This window comes from Phycodurus eques, chromosome 3, assembly GCF_024500275.1.
Source record: "Phycodurus eques isolate BA_2022a chromosome 3, UOR_Pequ_1.1, whole genome shotgun sequence".
Lineage (NCBI taxonomy): Eukaryota > Metazoa > Chordata > Actinopteri > Syngnathiformes > Syngnathidae > Phycodurus > Phycodurus eques.
Genome location: NC_084527.1, coordinates 9,923,856 through 9,944,223, shown reverse-complemented (window position 1 = coordinate 9,944,223; position 20,368 = coordinate 9,923,856). Strand labels below are relative to the sequence as shown.

At 42.7% G+C, this 20,368-nt stretch overlaps 2 protein-coding genes across 3 annotated transcripts; one reads left to right on the top strand and one right to left on the bottom strand.

The window, feature by feature from the left end:
• Positions 1-3,333: 3,333 nt before the first annotated feature.
• znf366 (zinc finger protein 366) lies at positions 3,334-14,116 on the bottom strand. 2 transcript variants are annotated; one of them, XM_061673388.1, is made up of 7 exons: positions 14,034-14,116; positions 11,057-12,034; positions 9,419-9,586; positions 8,066-8,216; positions 6,470-6,661; positions 5,596-5,770; positions 3,334-4,624 (listed from the first exon to the last, which is right to left on the bottom strand). In XM_061673388.1, exons 2-7 carry the CDS (start codon positions 12,022-12,024, stop codon positions 4,140-4,142), a joined length of 2,139 nt encoding a protein of 712 aa, XP_061529372.1. In that variant the 5' UTR covers positions 12,025-12,034; positions 14,034-14,116; the 3' UTR covers positions 3,334-4,139. The 2 variants fall into 2 exon arrangements, with proteins under 2 accessions (XP_061529372.1, XP_061529371.1); XM_061673387.1 differs by having other exon boundaries at positions 11,057-12,031.
• Positions 14,117-16,567: 2,451 nt separating this feature from the next.
• oxt (oxytocin) lies at positions 16,568-18,678 on the top strand. Its single transcript, XM_061673386.1, has 3 exons — positions 16,568-16,690; positions 17,172-17,376; positions 18,533-18,678. Exons 1-3 carry the CDS (start codon positions 16,571-16,573, stop codon positions 18,676-18,678), a joined length of 471 nt encoding a protein of 156 aa, XP_061529370.1. The 5' UTR covers positions 16,568-16,570.
• Positions 18,679-20,368: the final 1,690 nt, after the last annotated feature.

The following is a 20,368-nucleotide window of genomic DNA, read 5'->3' as shown; positions in this document are numbered from 1 at the left end:
TTTTACTGACTTTTTACTCTCTTATCTTATTACACCTGTGTTGTTTTTTTTTTTTTTTGCATAGCAAGGCCGCCGACTCAATGAAGCACCGAGATCCGGCTGGCCCTCGACTATAAATACACAATGCAGCAGCAGGAGCTCCTTGGCTGCGTGTCAATGGAGGTGACAGGTTGAATCAGGGGTGGGGACGCTTTGGTAAAACAAAACATGGAAGACTTAGCACCCTCTCACTTGCATGCCAAGTGCCAAAAACAGGAAGCTCTTACCTGCACAGGACACAAATTGAAGGAAATCAATGTTTGGAAGCACAAAAAGTAAATACAGTGCTAGGCAATTTCACATAATAGCATTTCGGAACTAGGGTACGGTTTGTATATATTGTAATCCGCGATGCTGCATTAAGGAGCTGGGGGGGGGAAGAAAAAAAACGGTGTTCCACAATGTGGTTTCTCTTCGAGCCAGCGGTTGGGATTGAAATGAGTAGGTGAGGAAAGGAAAGGAGGATATGAGAACTTCCTCAAACTGCAGTTTCACCTTGTGGGGCACAGTGGTCATCAGTGTGTGGAAAAGAGAAGCTGCTCTTCTGCATTTCATCTGATGAGAAATGACGAGGTGGTTACCTGGAATGTATGTATGGTGACCGTGGACGGGGCGGAGTATTGGGGAACAATGTTGTTTAAAATCTGATAAACATATAACCCGGTGTACTGTACCTTCATACTTTATGTAACATCTTCATGAAAAGGAATATTCATTTTCTCCCACTCCAGTCTTGGGCTGAAATAGCAGCTGGCAGATAGTTGGTTGACTCCACGCAACACAGATGTGACACAGTTCCCAGAAACAGTGGTTAAACGACTAAATATTCATTCAGCGACTCACAAGAAAGCCAAAATCTTCATTCTTTCATTCTAATTTTGTGATTTGGAATTGAATGTACAGTGTTCTTGATGCCTTTGTGTGTATGAAAACAAAAGCTATGAGGAGGATTTTGAGCTTTCCTCCCACCCACTGCTATTATTCTCAACACGACTGTGCGTACGTTTGAATGTGAACTCAACGTGATACTGTATCTAAGACTGTATCTAAGACTTTTGCTTTATTTGCACAGTTAAGCTTATCGTCAGGGAAGATTCAAGCTGGTCCTGGCTCGTGTCTTATTTATGCTGACGTCGGTCAAGACTGCCTTGACGCACTGAACTTCCTTTCCTCTGTTCTTCTCTCTATCCTTCTCACCTCATCAGCATCCATATTGTGCGTTACTAACCTGTTTCTATTTGTCTTTCTCTTTCTCACCTTTAACTGGCACTCTCTACTTCTGGCCTTCACATTCGTCTGCTTGTTATCGGCGGTGTTGAGGCCGGGGACGGCGGCGTCGGGAGCGGACCAGTATGGTTGTCGTCGCTGTCATCGTGGGATTATTACTGTTGTTGATAAGGCTGTTGTTGTGTCCCATTGTTCTCTCATTCATCCCCCGGCATGCTCAAACCCTCTCAAATCCTGTTTTCTCTCTCTATCTACCCTCCATCCCCCTTTTCTGTCTCTCCATAGAAACCTAAACGAGCCGAGCCCGCCGATCTGTTTGAGGTTTCTTCCTTGGAAGTTTTTCCTTGCATCCGTCACCAAGTGCTTGCTTATATAGGGTTCAATTGGTTTTCATATATACTGTACATACACATAATGTGATATTTTAACGAGGTGTGTGTGAGTGGGTGTGACACATTCCACTGTCTCTAGCATGGGATTCTACCGCTATTTGTCTTGATTTATTCACTGAGCACAATGAATGCTTATGTTGTGACTCATACACACACACACGCATGCAGTCTTTGTTTGGGACACCCGCTGCTTGTTTGATCACAACCAAAAAGACAGAGAGGTGTTTTCTCTTCCTCTTCCTCAGCTTTGAAAGGGAAGCGGAGGGAGGAGAAAAGGCCCAGAAACTGTGTTTTTTAATACATGGACATGTATTCGGCCTTTGGGCTGTTTCATACGGTAAAGATACAAACTGCATTTCTGCTTTTCATTCAACAGAATCACGCTTGGTTCCGCCTGCACGTTGCCGTCCATTACCAACAGTCACCACGTTATTAAGAAGGACAAATAAGCAAAATGCAAAATCACAGTTTATTTCAAAAATAGACTCAATGATTGGAGTAGCTCACATGTTGCCAAATCATTCACACCATATATACAGCGATTTAAAAAAATCCAATTACTTGAATACCGTAATTCCTCATATAGGGGCAAAGGGTATTTATTTACTCAACTGCAGAGAGTACCAGGGGGAGGCTATTATATGTTTAAAAAAATTCTATAATAATATTAAATCATATTTAGATTAATATACAATACCATCCATCCATCCATTTTCTGAGCCGCTTGTCCTCACTAGGGTCGCGGGCTGCTGGAGCCTATCCCAGCTGTCATCAGGGCAGGAGGCGGGGTACACCCTGAACTGGTTGCCAGCCAATCGCAGGACACATATAAACAAACAAATATTTGCACTCACGTTCACACCTACGGGTAATTTAGAGTCATCAATTTACCCACATGCATGTTTTTGGGATGTGGGAGGAAACCGGAGTGCCCGGAGAAAACCCACGCAGGCACGGGGAGAACATGCAAACTCCACACAGGCGGGGCCGGGGATTGAACCCGGGTCCTCAGAACTGTGAGGCAGACGCTCTAACCAGTCGTCCACCGTGCCTCCTACTATACCATTTTGCGTAAATAAATCAAATATTTACTGTGATATGTAGCATTATAAAAAGCATGTTATTCTATATTATATTATGGGTGCCATCACTCACCTAAGGGTAGAGAATCCCCCAATTTTCCCCATTGATCTTGGAATGTTTCTCACCCTTTACTCTGGAATATGCAGTGCAATATACAGCACAACACTTTCTGTTTCAGCATCAGCTTTACAGATGCCATGTCTGCTTTACAATGCCGTGTGTGTTGACGTATAGAAACAGTGATGGCATGTCAACATATCAGTCATCATAAACCAAGTGGCACCACCTATTTGTTTTTTCTCTGGGGGGGGGGGGAGGGGCAGCAAGGTGAGCTTGTGGTCAGCAAGACAGCCTCACAGTCGAGAGGTCATAGGTTCCAATCTCGTGTTTGCATAGTCTCTCTGTGCTTGTGTTGGCTTTCCTCCACATTCCAATAGCATGCACCTTAATTGCAGATTCTAGATTTAAAAATGTGAATGATTGTTTGGCTATGTGTACCCCGACTCCCACCCAAAGTCAGCTAGGAGAGTCCCCAGCTCATCCGCGACTCTAATGAGGACAAGCAGTATAGAAAATGGATAACGGATGAAAATAAGGAGGCGTCTATTAATTTTTATTTATTCATAATGCCTATCAGAGCGGAGGCCACTATTTGAAGAAATGCGGTCAGAGTGAACGTATTCCAAATAACTACATATACTTTTTCTTGTAGAATGTTCTTTCTTGCACCTGAGAGCAATTGTAACAAGTTATGTACAAGAAGTATTCTTCACAGCTTTCATTGCTACGGTTCATTTTGCAGTCAGCTGAGTTCATGCACACGTCCTTCAGTCCTCACATATACAACACTCACGCACACAAAAAAGTGATGGATATTTAGCTTTTGGATGAATTTCAGGATCAACCTCAAACTTAATTTGACATTCTCTGAACTTTTGCAGGCACATATCCATTTCTATACCTCTCTGTGATTCTTCCAGTCTTTCCCTACCTCTTTTTTAACCTGCTGATTACAATTTGTGCACAGTGACCACTTCCCCCTGACAACATCCTGTTTGAAATCTCGCAATGGCAAGGTACTTTCGATCAGTTGTTAGGCGTCGTCTCATGATGTCAAAATGGCAACAGCATGATGGAGACGGCTGTTTTACATACCAATTCCCATTGAACCAAGATATGTATTTGTCCATAGATCGAACAGACCATTCAGGTCTTTGTTAGAGAACAGCAAGTTGTGCAAACACAGTAGCATTGCAACATTAACAGTTGGACATGTGCATTGAAAAGTTTAGAGATGGCCTGATTAAGTTCACCTGAAAATTGAATACCCCGAACATTTTGTGAGTAGTCTGCACATCGTCTCAACTCTCAGCATTCAGCAAAACCTGCGTCCTCTTTTTACTCTTCATCCTCTTCCTTTGCTTTTTCTTCCCTGCCCGGTGGCCCGGTCGATTCCCTGACAATGTCTCTCTGTAATCTGCTCTTTGTCACATTGTCAAGCTCCTCTTCCAGTTCAGACTCAGCAGCGTGGTCATCTGACTCTCTGTGACTTCTCTCAGCCGCCTCGTCACTAGGCCGAGACTCAATCCGTCTCCATGTTGCATTCAAGTGTCCGTCTCTAGCCGGAGAACCCCGGCCTCCCACCACCTCACCCACCGAGCGCTCGTGTTGATCCTCGTCAGGGCTGTACTGACTATGTCTGTATAAACTCTCCTCATCCTCCTCCTGGCAAGAGCTACCAGGCACACTCTCGCCGTCAGACTGGGGAAGATGAAGACCGGGAAGGCCTGGAGGCTTCTGGGAAAGATCAAACGGCTCTTTTTGGTTGAAACGGCCCAGGAGGCTCATGGGTGAGGAGAAGCAGAAGCGTCCTCGTCGGAATACTGAAATAAGAGAATGAAATCATTAAAGTGACTGTTTTTTTTTTTTTTTTTTTAAAGGGGATATTGAATGAAAATTGACTTTTTAATTGTTTGTGAACATTGTTGAGTCTCTGGAGAACCTGCCCACTCTTCAAATGTGACAGTAAACAACCAAGTGATAATATTCAATTAGTCAATGGTGGCTTTGCACGTGCGACATTCATTTGCAGTCTGGACATCTCATGGGTGAGTCTCAGATTTTCTAGAAGTCGCCAGTGACACCGTAAAAAGTCACGATGTGTGTTAACCATGATATAGCAAGGATTACTGTATTGAGAAAATGTGGTATTTGAACACAAATTTCAAAAATTGTAAACATAAATTGTATAGAAACTATGTAAAAAATAATGGCGTAAAAATATAAGGATAATAAAAATAATAAAAACAATTATTAAAATAAAAAACAACAGTTCTTAAAGATTAATTGAAAGTATACTGAACTTAAAAGTTAAATACAACTGAACTGTACTCAGTAGGGCTGTGAAAAAAAAAATCGTCTAAGTCTAATTTGCGTCGCACGGAACAATTTGACCACTGCCTATGTTTACCGCACAGACTTTTGTTGCAGACGCACATGCTGTTGAACCAGCGAAAAACATTGCCAAAAACAACAGAGGAGCATCTGTAAGTGATTTTTAAGACACTATTAGATGTGCAATATACTGTACATGATGAATGAGTGAGCTGAATAGTAGTTAGCGTTTTTATGTTTACCTAAAATGGTTATCGCTAGCATGCTGACGCTAATTCCGAATGCTAACTGTTTAGCAAAGACTATTTTTGTTTTCTCAAATTCTGTACAGAGCTTATACCATTAAAAAGATTCGACAGTGACAGCCATAGACGGTACGTAGTACACTTTGAGAATCACTACTCTGCTGCATTAAATCAGTCAGCATTATTCAACGTGACGGAGGTGGTTAGGTGCTTACATCTTTCATCCAACCCTCTGTCCATGATGCCGTGCTTCACCTTCATGTGTCTGGTGAGGTTTCCCTTCAGAGTGAACTTGCTGGGACAGTAGAGGCACTTGAAGGGTTTGCTGTCCGAGTGGAGGTGCATATGACCCATGAGGTTGTGCATCCTGTTGAACTCCTTGCCGCACAGCTGAAAGGCGCAAACGCAGACAAATCACAATTATCCATCTGTCCATTTTCTACAGCGCTTTTCCTCATTAAAGCATAAAGCATCATGTTTTGCTCTGCCAAATGTCTGTTGAATGACTGCACGTAATCGTGAATGAATGTGCAGGCGTTTCCCCTCTGATACACCGAATGCAACCCCCCCGCTGTCCTTTCCTCTCCCTCTGTCTTCTCTCTCTCAGCATGCACACACACACACAGACACACACAAACAGAAGAAAAACAGAAGGACCGAGCGAGAGGAAGCAACAGAACAGGGAAGGGCAACTCCTCCGTTGTCCTTCCTCTCCATTCTTTTTTATTAGGGTGGTCCTTTCCTTCAGGAGGAGAGAGGGACTCGAGACTGTCCAAGAGGACCGTGAGAAAACAGGAAAGCCCCCCCACTCCGAGCAGCAGAGAAAGCGAGATGAAATCTATTTGCGGGCCTCCTTCTCCGGGGAGGCGGGAGACCATTGTTAGAGAGGCAGTTTTGTGCGCCGATATCCTTCCTATGAGCGAGGAGGCCGCCGATGCCAAAAGCCTCCTTTCTATCTGGTCATGATCCCAGACCTTCTTCTAAACACCAAGGTCAAACTCCAGAAAAAGTCCAGCTCCCTTGGCTCAAGTTAAAACTAGACTTTGAGCCCTCGAGCCATACTTTGCCCACCCCCTGGTTTACACGCACCTTGCACTTGTAAGGCTTGATGTCGGAGTGGACGATCATGTGGGCCTTGAGCGTCTGCTTTTGGACAAAGCTCTTGAAGCACTTGTGGCACTGGTAGGCCCTCACGTTGGTATGGATGAGCATGTGGCGCTTCATGTTGGCCAGCAGCGTGAACTCTCGGCCGCAGATACGACACTTGTGCTCCTTCACGCCCTGGTGGCAGAGTGAAAGCGTCAAAGAACCATAACCATAATTTGTCCCCCCCCCAAAATGGAAAAAAAATCAAGTGATACAAAAAGGTGAGATAGTAGGCTCCACATCTGCGTTATGAGGATTCCAACATAGTTTCCAGGCAGGACACGCCCTACTCCAATATTACTGGCTTCAGGACAAGCGCCGCTGCTCGATGATTGGCTGTTGTATCCTGGTAAAACACGCCCTATTGTTTCCAGACAGGAAAAGAAGTATATGACCCTAACTCTAATTCACCCTAATACTAACTTTAACCCATCCTCAACCGCCTTAAACACCAACCAGAGTACTAAACCTAACCATAACAAACATCTTTGTTTTTGTTTCGTAAATAATGTGATACATGTTTGGGATGGTCATGTCGTTACTGTTACATGTGCGTAGCCTGCACTTCTCGGATGCAGGAGCCAATCATGTTGCAGCATTGCGTGTCCTGTCTGGAAACTATGTGGGAATCCTAATAAAGGCCGGACATCCAGTTGTACCCCGACTGACGAGGGACTGGAATTTTTTGAGATACGAGCCATCGCTTGGCCAGTTTTTTGTCTTAAATTGTAAGCAAAAATGGGGATTATTAGTGCTGGATGGTGGCAGCAAACAATTCTTCAAAAAAGACGCCGAGTGCTTACTTACTTAGCTTAGGTAGCTTAATGTTAACACATAATGGGAAACGCCATAGAAGGGGTCACGAAACTAGCTTTGCTATTGCTGTAAGTATCAACTTTTAAACTACTTCTATATTTCTTAATCCTCTGCAAAAATCAACTACCACCGTATGATTGCAATTTAGCAGGGGCGGTTTCTGATATGGGCAATATGGGCAGCTGCCCAGGACAGCATTCTCTTGGGGTTACTCAGTCAGGGGTCAGGGGTGGGCAAAGTAGGGCCACCATGTCACATGCGGCCCGTTTCGTTCTTTAATCCGGCCCAACGAGCATTTACATGATCAAGAGTCCTGCGATATTTGTTGCATTCTTTTTGCATTTTTTTTCCTGAAATTGGTTAATTCAAATATATTGATTCATTTTTATATTAATTCATCTTATTCAATAAAAAATTTTAAAAAATCAGTCACATTTGAAAATTATGAATAATAACATTTTTAAAAATAGCGTCAATTATTAATTGACTATGAAGAAAACTAATTTACATATTTTGCATTCACCTAAAAAATGTTTTGCCTAATCTACGACAGACCTGGCCCATTTACCTGTTTTAAAACTAAACTGTGGCGCTGAGTACAGAGGTTTGCCCAATCCTGGCATAGAGGAAATTACAAAAAAAGCAACAGTAAAATTGTGCCTGCCGGCGCACACATGCTGGCATGAACGAGAAGCCTTGTGTGCGAACCAACAGTCCACCTACTTTGTGAGTGAGCGTGTGCTGCTTGAGGTGGTGCGACTGGATGAATTCCATCCCGCACTCGCTGCAGATGTACGGCCGGATGTCTTTGTGCTTCATCATGTGGTTCTGCAGCTGACTTGGGTATTGGAATGTCTTCTGGCAGTCGGTGCACCTGCAGGAAGAACAGGGATGCCTCAAATGCGGAATTTTACATCATCACTTAATATTTGTTCAATTGCTAGCGTAGCCTAATTGTCAAAAGCCAGAAACAAATTAAGTTTAAGCAACTACTGTACATTGAGGGATATGTTCCAGACCTACTAGCAATAGGTAAAAATGTCATATACTGAAACCATTTAAAATTATTTTCATATATTTTCCCCTCCCACTTGCACATTAAAACTTTTAACACATTGTAAATGTATTTGAACACTCACAAAAAAACATAAAATGTACAGAAAATACTGCATACTGTAGTGTCTCTATGTATCTTTAAGAGAGGCCTGGTGTCCTGTCGTGTGACGTAGGTGAGTCTGTGTGAGTGTTTGGGCGTGAACTATGGCAAACAGCAACCAGAGTGAGTACGCTCATTGTGTTTATGTGTTTTACTGTTGTCCCGGCGTTCAAAAAACGGCTGAAAAGTGCATCGCGTCTTCCTTTCCCACATGCAAGTTGTGTGCAGTGCTTGTCAAAGTTTGTCACATGCTACCGAACGACACGGCCCAACACAACTGAACGCGACAATCGTGAACAAATTATAGTCGGCGACTCACACCAGCAGACCTAGCGATTGACCCTCGCACACATACCAACTCGCTGCAAGGCTTCACATATACTCTGCTGTATTATTTTTTGATTGAACCGGAAACAACATGGCGTGATTGTCAAGGAAGAGGAGGACTGCTCTGCCCACTGTCGTTACATCCTAATAATACATTGCGAAGAAATTTTTGAGAGGCTGTTAGCAATGAATGGGGAGACTGACCGAACTCGTACATTTTGGTGACAGAGACTCTCAACACTTCACTTTTTAGCCACACTAAATGTAGTATTATTGTAGTATTAAGTATTATTGTAAAACACATTTTAAAAATACTATATTTCCTGTTTTGGTATGGCTCGGCGGCAGCCAGCTGGATCTCACTTTGTACCCGGAAATGTAATTTCTGTTGTGAAAGTGCATGTGATACCACATGACATTTTTGATTGGCCGTTAGAACTAAGACATTGCGACGACGCTCATCTATGACTCAAATTTCCAATCGCAGCAAGACTAGTTGCCGACATTCAACCACTCATGAAAACTAGTTGCAGATGTCCGGAGTTCTCACGTGTTCGGCCGTATCGCTCGGTGTGCGGCGGCCGATGTCTCACCTGTACAAGGTGGGGCCGCGGTGGGCAGTCAAATGTCTCTTGAGCTGGACAAGCGTGGGGAAGTCCAGACCGCACTCGACGCACACGTTGTCCTGGCCTTTCTCGTGCTTCAGCTCGTGGGCGCGAAGCTCACTGGGGTAGGCGAAGCCTCGGCCACACACGCTGCAGCTAGTGGATGGGCAAGGGTAGGTTGGATGTTCAGCGGGGGTTTATTGCAATAAACAGTCATCATCAATGATTATACAGTAGCATGTGTGTAATGAAAAGCATGCACCAGATCTCTAAAAAATGTTGCTCCTCTGAAATAAAATTAACAATTTTTGATTTTAGAAAAAGTGTTCCTATTTTCACTGCCCAAAAAAGCATTTAACTGCATTTTGGGGGGTTTGTTTCTTCTTATGTTATATTTAAAGCATACTGTCACTACAAAGTGAAAAGCATGTTTTTTTTGGGAGTTATTTTTCTGGTGATCATATATGTTTTAATCATATGATCGCTGCCCAATGAAAACCATGTACTGTATGCCCAAATGTTTTGATTTTTACTAAATAATTTTTAAAAAATTATTTATTTTTTTTAAATCACACGATAATTACATTTTTATAATATTTCCATGGGGATAGAATTATTATTATTTTTTTCTTTAGTAAGTTGTCGAGAGAAAAAAAACACGCATTTTCAATGTTTGGGTCTTCTTCTGTCTTATTTTTGTTATTGAATTTTTCTTTTTGCTTTTGTATGTTTTCACGACACTAAATGTCATCTATTGCCAACAGTGTTTTAATCTGAAAATGCATAATTTGTATATATATATATATATATATATATATATATATATATATATATATATATATATATATATATATACACACATACACACACACACACACACACACACACACACGCGCGCGCCACGGTGGACGACTGGTTAGACCGTCAGCCTCACAGTTTTGAGGACCCGGGTTCAATCCCCGGCCCCGCCTGTGTGGAGTTTGCATGTTCTCCCCGTGCCTGCGTGGGTTTTCTCCGGGCACTCCGGTTTCCTCCCACATCCCAAAAACATGCATTAATTGGAGACTCTAAATTGCCCGTAGGCATGACTGTGAGTGCGAATGGTTGTTTGTTTGTATGTGCCCTGCGATTGGTTGGCAACCAGTTCAGGGTGTACCCCGCCTCCTGCCCGATGACAGCTGGGATAGGCTCCAGCATGCCCGCGACCCTAGTGAGGAGAAGCGGCTCAGAAAATGGATGGATATATACACACACACACACACCTAAAACTCAAAGTTTTTGTGTCAGGTCAGTCTCTGAAAGTTGCTGGATTGGATTTGCGTTCTCCATGTTTTTCTCATGGTCAGTTTTATGTTGGTTGCTCAAAGGTTGGCAGATCTAATGATTTGTGTATACTGACAGAGAATAAGATGACAAAAAATATTGTCTATCCTGAAGCATTGCAATAAAACCTTGAACTGTTTGATGTGTACAATATTATTGAATGTGAACTATTCATGAGGTTTTGAGTATTGGGCTTTCCGCAGAAACTAGAGGGTCAAGGCACCCGGAGGGCGAATATATGTATATTCCATATAAACCCATCGCCTAACGAGAGTTGACAAAAAGTGGTAACACAACATGTACCTGTAAGGCTTGACGTCACTGTGCTGCATCATGTGTCTCTTCAGGTGGCTCGTCTGGGTGAAGGCCTTGTGGCACACCTGGCACTTGTGAGGCCTCATGCCCTGGTGGGTGAGCAAGTGCGTGTGCAGGTGGCTCAGCTGCTTGAAGAGCTTCCCGCACAGGTGACACCCGTGGGGCTTGATGCCCTTGTGGCCCAAGATGTGCGTGACCAGGTTGTACTTGGACGTGTAGGACTTGTCGCACATGCGGCACTTCCACCGCTTCTGATCGCCGCCCACATCCACGTAGTAGCTGTCGTCCACGTGGACGTCAAAGCCGGGCTTCTCGCCGGCCCTCGGCCCGCCTCGAGGGGGGGCGTCGTGACCGCGGTGCGCGGGCCTGACGTCCTCCCTGGGCGGGAAGGGCACGACGGGGCCGGGCATGAAGAAGGGATATGGGATGAGGCTGTGGTGGAGAGGTGGGAAGTATGATGGTTGGATGAGGAAAGGATGTGGGGGCCACATTGGAGGGGGACTGAGAGGCTCCCGTTTCACCTGCACCGGAATGTCAACGGGGGCGGTCCTGCGATGAAACTGCAGCCTGCTCAGCTCGATCATACCGGGTGAGACAGTGGGTGAGAAGGGAACGGGATGAGACGGGAAGGAGATGTGGGCGAGGTTGCCTGATTTCGGGATGCCTCTTTCCTCCTCCTCACCACTCTCACACTCATGGGCATCCATTTTGAAAGGAGTCCTTTTGCGTTTTTGGGACCCTTCTGTGTGGATGTGACTCGGGCTCAGCATGGAGACAAAATCAGGCGAACCCTGCGGTGGGCTCTCGCTGTCTCCATTGGGATATCTTGACAGGGAACACTTAGGGGTCTTAATAATGATGGAAGGTTGGGTAACATAGAACCTGTGCTGATCTGGTTGACGAGCGTCTTCTCTGAATCGAGGTCTTGTTGATGTTGAGAAATGGACTGTTTCCATCTTGATCCTGCTGAAAGAGAATGAACGATTGTTTCTTTTTCTTTATTTTCAATTGGCAGTCGTAAATGAAACAATGGATGAATGACTGATTATTTTGCTGTTTGTTTTTTAATCTAAGACAAAAAGAAAAAGAAAAAAATGCCCGATTTTTTTCATACCTCAATTTTAGGCTCAAATCAAAAATACAATGTCAAAAAATGGGCCATGGGACAAAATTTGATTATTTCTATTTTTAATATGTCGTGTTTACATGACCGGGAAGTTTGGTAATGGACATCAGTAAAGGTCGTTGGCTCGTTAGCCGCCACAATCAGTCAGGACTGTGACCACGAGCCATCAAACGATCCATCACTTCTGAAATGTATTTTTTTATTTATTTAATTTATTTTTTTTACTACTCCAAACCACATATAGTTTCATTTCACGACTTTGTGTGAGTGTCACTAAACCATACTCACACGATACCTTTCACTTCTTAATTTCTCAAAGATCCCCTATCCTGAAATTGGGAACTTTGTCAAATGTTCACCTGTCACCTTTTCGCTTCTCCATTGCTTTTTTTTCTCGTCTCTGTTCATGTTTTTTTTTTGTTTAGTTTAGTTTTGTTTTCAGGGAAGAACTTCCTTTTTTCTCTTCCACCCATGCACTCACTTTTCACACAAACCTGCAAGCGCAACCGAATCAATTATCAATAAAGATGTAATATTTTGGATGACAGTGCATGATTTATTGTTGATGATGAAATCCTGGCCTGCTGTGGATTTATCATTGCAATTTCTGTGTAGTTGCGACAGTTTATTTCAGTTTTGAATACCAGATGTGAAATAAAAACACAGCAACTGATGATTAAATTAAATAGTATGATTTGCTAGATGTACAGATTCATCACATGACTGCAAGATGATCATTTACATCACAGGTGTCCAAACTCAAGGCCCGGGGGCCTAATCTGGCACGCCAAATCATTTCATTTGGCCCGCGAAAGCAAATAATCTGTCAACTTCCATGATTCTTGCTCAAATTCTCATAAAATAACAACAATAAATAGTATTGTTGAGACATTGCAAGCATTTTCTGTTTATAGTAACTTGAACAATAGTTAAACAAACTATTATCCTTGACTTCTGATTTCAAAACTAGGTATCCATCAATTTGTTGTGTGTATGTAATAATATTATGAGATGACTAAACATTTCTACAGTTTCACAGTCAACGGCCTTCTGAGGTAAACCGTGACTACAATGTGGCCCGCGACAAAAATGAGTTTGACATACCTGATTTACATACACGTTTCTAATATTGTTTGAGGTGATAAAAGTATGAGAAAATACGTAATGCCATGACACAGAGAATATACCAGTAAGATCACATTAATTTATATACTAACTGGCTACTTCATTGGGTACAGGATCTAATGAGGTCCAATGCAAGGGCTGTATCAGATTTTCTACTTTTACAAAGATAATATAATGATGGTGAGCTTCGATTGACACTCGGAGAGAGGTAATCCCTTCGTAATACTGTGGTTGTACTGTAGTTTACATTGGTCGCGGTGGCTCTCTCCCTTACTAAATAACCAACCAAAACATTAGAAACATCCCTCAGTAGTATGCATAGTATATAATAATAATCCTAATGTCCAATGAACACCTGAGAGTGAGCATTATTGTTTTGGTAAAGGCATATTTTGTGAGCCAACGCTTGTTTTTGGATCTCATTAGATCGTGCAGGTGTACCTAATATTGTGACCAACTATGACAGATGCATGCACATTTCTCCATAAGGTGACATCATAAATGACATGAGTATTGGTGGAAAACAGCATTGCATGCCGAGGAGTACTATGAATTATTTGAGTACTCCAATCTTTTCAAGTGTGTCTTGAATGGAATGTCATTGATGATGAAGTCTACATGCCCTCCAAAACAATCCATTTAAAACAGAAGCCCCTCCTTGTGCCCATGTGCCATGGAAGTGTGTCTACTCGAACGTGTGTGCGTATGGCATACCTGCGCCAGAGTAGTTTTGCCGTGGTGCCGTGGCTCCGTGCGGCCGTTCTCCCTCCCGCTCCCTCCTGAAAATGCGCGGCCCTTCCACAGATGAGCTTTTTTGGAGGGACTTAAGAAAGAGAACAGGAACAATCACTTTGTTCTCATTTTTCAGATGAGTACCTTCGGAGAGAAGGGAAGGAAGGGAGGGGAGAGGAAGTCAACAAGTCGAGTGCCTTCCTGCAGAAAAATAAGGAAACACTAGATAGACATCTCCGTTTCTCGATGAAATGGGGATTTGGAGAGCTTTCGGACGAATGCTGGGAGGGCTCGGGGTGGATGTTTTCTTGCAGAAAACAATGCACTTTGAATGTGGAACAGCATGCAAACCTGGAGGATGTAAACACTCATCGCTTTATTTGCAGAAAAGGGGAAGATACTGTCCCAGTGTTTGAACTGCCAACTAATGTGCTATGAGGCTCGATGTGCACAACCTGGCCATCAGTGAACAGTTTGTGCATCATGATGAATTGTCTGCGGCTTCTGCTGCGCGCGACTTCGCCAATCAGAGAGCATTATAATACAGTCATGCAGACACAGACGAGGAAGAGTTTCACTCAATGTGCAGCTACTCAGAAAACTGCAGTAATATTGCTTGTTTTTCCACAGAGGATAAAGAATATATTTTCGCATTGTTTTATTGTATGTCTACATGCGCCGATGCACCGTTTGTGTTCAAATATCCATTGCATAAAGCATTATAACGCCGCCACTTAGATGTGTTGTGTTTAGTTGGACATGGATGTATACAATGTTGTTCAACACCAATATGACAACCGCAAGGGTAAACATGCTTCTCTGACAATGTAAATTAAAAATGTAGTGTTATTATTTTGTAAAGGCCTCTATTTAATTGCATTATGTGATTTTGTCTTAGATGCCTGAAAGTTTAATTCAATAAAAAAATAATTGGATTCAAAATGTTTCTTTATAAATGCCTTAATTTAATTCCGTATAATGTACTTCAATTTATTTTAGTTTGATTCAGTTTTTCCTATGAGCGTTTTATCATTGTGCTTCTGTCATTTTGCAGATGCAGAACATGACAAACACTGAGCGAGTGTACCAAAAGAGCCACCAGGAGGGGCAAGTGTCCCACTCATCACACTCCACTAAAGAGGTTTAAACCATCTAACAGCACAAACGATGCATGACCGGCTGGCACTTATGTGTTAAATATACTGTAGAATATTACATTTTCCCTCAAAATGACATTCTAGGAATTTGCCACGAATGAATTAAGCAGTGAAATGTAATATTATATGGAAAGAGATTGAGGCTTGATTATCAAAGCTACCATCAAGTACTGTTGGAGTCATGTGACAGGTTGAGAAAAGTTGGTGACAGAAGAGACGTCATCAGCTAACTTTGGTTATTAACCAGAGCGCGTTGGAAAGTGAGTGAGTCAAGCATGAGTAATTGAACTCATATCATTGAAAGAGGCAAACGCTTGTGGCCCGTCATTAGATGTGTTAATTAGCTCATGAGGCCAATTAACCTCAGGACCTGGACAATATGGGCCTCAATCCATGCGCGAGATTAGCAAATTGATCTTATATATGCGTGTGTGTGAGTGTGTTAAGTGACTTATAGCCATTTCAAAATGTATCATGTTGAGATACCTTTATCCAAATTAAATAAAAGAAAAAAGACAATTGAGACCATTTAGTTGATATCTTTTTTTATGCATTGCAGGTACTCAAAATGAAGTGAATCAGACTTTTTAAAAAAATCTATTATTCAATTAATAGGTGGGTTTTTGGGTGAAAAAAAACCTTGAAAATGTCTAATAAAGTGAGGAAAATTGCAATTTTGGCACATATTTTCTGCCAAAATGTAAAGAACTCACCTATTTATTAAGAAACATGAGATGGACACATTATTTGCTTTACAAGGCCACATAAAGTGATGCTGCGAGCCGAATCTGACCACTGAGCCTTGAGTTGGACACGTGATCTAGTGTTTCCCAACCTTTACTTAAACCAAGGCATGCATTTTATATATTTTTTTAAATCTCATGGCACACCACCACACAAAAATGTCCCAAAAAGTAACCTTAAAGAAGCTATTAGACAAAAACACGACTATTCCATCACTGCTGATTATTATTAAGACGACATCAACGATGTAATCTCATCAGATGCCTCCTTCTAATTTCACCTCGCTCACCTGCCTGACATGCACAGTCACGCGCTGGCGTGATTCATGAGCCCAACGGTGCTCCAGACCCGTGCTGACCGTTGACCTGCCCGCCGGTCAGCTCCGCCAGCCGACCGCAGGGGACTCATTAAGGGGTCCTAAGTGGCTTTTGGCTTTCTGTGGCACTCTTAAAAAGAGGTCCGGGGAGTATAAATAAGACATTGGAGAATTGCACCAGCAAGCGGACGCATCGGAACCAGACTTTGACAAGCCCTTAAGAAACAAAGTGAGACTTCGTTTACTTTGTGATTCTAATTTAATATTAATACGAAACGATTGTTCATCCTCTTTCAGCAAAGATGAACGCAGCAGCCGTGTCCGCGTGCCTGTTTTTCCTCCTGTCTTGTTGCTCGGCGTGCTACATCTCCAACTGCCCCATTGGCGGGAAACGCTCCATCATGGACGCCCCGCTGCGCAAGGTGAGTGAGCTCTTTCTTGTCGTTTGAACAAACAGAAGCGGAAAAGAAAAGGGCAGGCAAGATCTACAGTATCACGATCTACTAACTTGGTTTTTGTCATTTTTAAGTTCAAATAGGGAAAAAGGAATATCTTTCTGAAAAAATACTGGTCGAAATCAAGGTTTACTTCCAATTTTGACACTATCGCAGTCAGCACGTTTCCTGATTCAAAGAAAAATGAAAATCTTTCAAAATAATGTGTTTTTCTGGTTTTGTTGGCTTTAGCTGAAAACATGAGAGTGAACTCAGGTCTACTATTTAAAAATATGTCTGGTGTGATAGACGCGCTAACTGCTAATACACCGTGTTGCTTGTTTAAAAGCTTTTCAGTCACTCGCAAAGCTAAAATATAATTTAAAAGACAGCGATCCATGTAAATCCTGCAAAAACATGAATGGACTAAAGCACAGTGGAATTGTGCTCGATCTGTGTTCGGCCCCAGTGCATGTCGTGCGGCCCCGGGGACAGGGGCCGCTGCTTCGGCCCCAACATCTGCTGCGGCGACGGCTTCGGTTGCTTGCTGGGCTCCCCGGAAACCGCTCACTGCCTGGAGGAGAGCTACCTGCTCACCCCATGCCAGGCCGGGGGGAGGCCCTGCGGCTCTGAGGGCGGACGCTGCGCCCCTTCAGGACTCTGCTGTGATGCAGGTATGTCTTTTTATTTCGAAACAATACAATAGGTATTGGGGCTTGAAATATTGATTGTGAAAACCCAAAACCCAACATGTCAACAAATAGATGCCGTACGCTCACACGGGCCACAACATTAGGTACACCATGACAATCTAATGCAGAACAAGGAGCCAAAGATCTACAGGTATGATGCAGTAGAACCATTTGATTTCTCCTAGCCAATCAGAGAAGAATGGCAATGATAATGATAAAAGAGTTCAAATTAAAATGTATATGAGCTTTTAATTCTTTTCATAGTCTTATATTGTTATTCATTTGTGGGCTTTTATCTGTTTGTATCGGCTGCTACACCGAAATTGTGTTAACTACGCCGCCCTTGAATTGTTTAAGTAGATATTCTAATCGAATCGAAATGTATAAATATTGTATCATTCTATATTCATATTTTTTATAAATAGAATCATAGTTAATAAAATACTTTTATTTAAAAAAAAACTAAATCTGAAATACAAAAATTAAATACAAAATGCTCATTGAGTTTTTCAATGTGATGAACATAAAATACAGAGGTGTGTTATGTTAACGTTTGTTTCTTTGGTGCACCAAAAATGTTCATGGTCAACCTGAGCTGATGCATGTGAAGTCATTTTGAAATTATTGTAGAACAAGTTTCATCATGATTGATTTTTAAACTTCAATTTGACCCACAACATAGGAGGGTTAAAAAAAGTTTTTAAAAAGTTCAGAGTTAATAATTAAAGAATATATTTTGTATTCTTTAATTATTAACTATGCAATTGTAATTCAGTGTGCAGCTGGACTGCATCATTCTGAAAGATGTTCCTAATATTTCTGTTATCTTGTTTGGAAACAAAAGGATAAAAATTTCATAAGTGAGCACGATTGTCTTCATAAATGCGGAATTGTTGACGCAAGTGTACCTAAAGTTTTGTGTGTATTTTGACATCGGATCGAGTCGTTTTAGCTTCACTTACTGAAAGATGCTTATTCGTGCAGGGAGAGTTCAGTAACCTCGTGACCTCCATTTGTCTTGCGGGGAAAAGGTTCACAGGGTAAAAAGCTGGGGGGGGGGGGGGGGGGGAAGCTGATAAGAAGAGTGAGTGATTGCACTTATTCTACAAAGTACTTGCCCCTCTGCCCCGATTCTAAGAGAGCTGCACCGCAGACCAGTCATGCCCCATGGATGACGAGGCGGACGATCAAGTGGGGCAATACGACGGCGGCGACCACGGTGACATCATCGTGCGGCTCCTCCATCTGGCCGCTCACGCCTCCCCTCATCGACTCGGTCAGTGAGTTTGACGCCGAGGGGCGGGAGGCGCCCGGTAGACCTTTAGCGAAAATTATTAGCTCCCCATTTGAGCCTCTTGTCTATATGTTTTATATGTATGTAAACAGGGGATGGATACTGATATTCATCCGGTTATCTTGCATGTTGAAATAAAGTTTTGAGGACGTCTAAAAAAGTTGTGTTTCCTGAATCCTTTCGGGAGAAAAACATCCTCCATCCACTCATTTTCTGCAGCACTTCTCGTTAGGGTTGCGTCACGTGTGAGCCGGGACCAATCCCGGCCGCCATTGTGCGAGAGGCGAGGTACACCCTAATCACCGGCCAATTGCAGGGCACATATAGTGTAGACAAATAACCAGTCACGCTCATATTCACACCTCTTTGTTGCTCCACTCCCCAGCACAATGAATACATATTTAAGTCCATCAAGTGCATTATTTGATGCAAAACCCAACCAAACATCAATTTTCTACAGAGCTTGTCCTCATTGAGGTCACAGGTGAGCTGGAGCCTGTCCTAGCTGAATTCAGGCAAAAGGATGGATACACCCTGGGCTGGTTGCCCGCCAATCACAGGGCACAGATAGACAAAAAATATTCCCACTCACATTCAAACCTATGGACAATTTAGTCTTCAGAAGCATGTTTTTGGAATGCGGGAGGAAGCCAGAATACCTGAAGAAAAGCAGAACCATCACCGGTTTGAGCTGAGAATCGAACCCCATACCTCAGAACTGTGAGTCAGACATGCTAATCGCTATCTAACCCGCTGCCATTGTATACCACTCACTTATATTAACTGTAGGTGAATAAAACATGAGTAACTCGCTAGTGTCGTGCGCTCCTTGGTTCCTCCTCTCGCATGCACAATGAGTACATATTTAAGTCCATCAACTGAGACCAGGGGAGACCATGCAAACGCCACACGGCAGGACCTGAGTCGATATTCAAATCCACTCTTACACAGTGCTGCCCATAAAAAAAATCACATTTCCTCGAAAGACTGACTCAGCAAAAGCCTTATCACACTGCACCGTTCCACCAAATGCGCATTCACCTTTATCTGCCCACCATCTTGTGTGTGCCCGTGTTGGTGCGGTAACTATATCAGTTATTATCTCCGACGAGAGGTCACCCTTGATCCATTTGTCACTTTAACAGCAAATCCCGCGCCATTTTAAACGCACCGCACTCGACTACAGACACAACAGCGAACAGACTTGTGTACGCATTGAAACACACAAATGGGGGTCTGCAATATTGACCTGCAGTGATTGAATCTCGCTGGGACGAAAGAGTGACATTCTGACACAGCTTATCTCCATTAGTGATTTCATCACCAGAGTAAAGTTCACGCGCATGCATTCAAGATCATTATCTCGCATACACCTCATATGATGGCTCTTATTGGCGTAAATGGAAATTTACACCAAGCCTGTGCAAGTCATAGATGGTAGACAGAGTATTAATATAATGCTCATTTTAGTCATTGCTTGATTGACAGCATTAGTATTGCTGGTATTAGTAACTTTGCGCTCATTTTAATACAAACAATAAATTATTATCATCTCATCGAGTATTAGCAATGATTTTTCAAAATTGGGCTCATATTAATTTTACAAAATAAAAAAAATCCATAGTTATATTTTTTCATCCATCCATTTTCTGAGCCGCTTCTCCTCACTAGGGTCGCGGG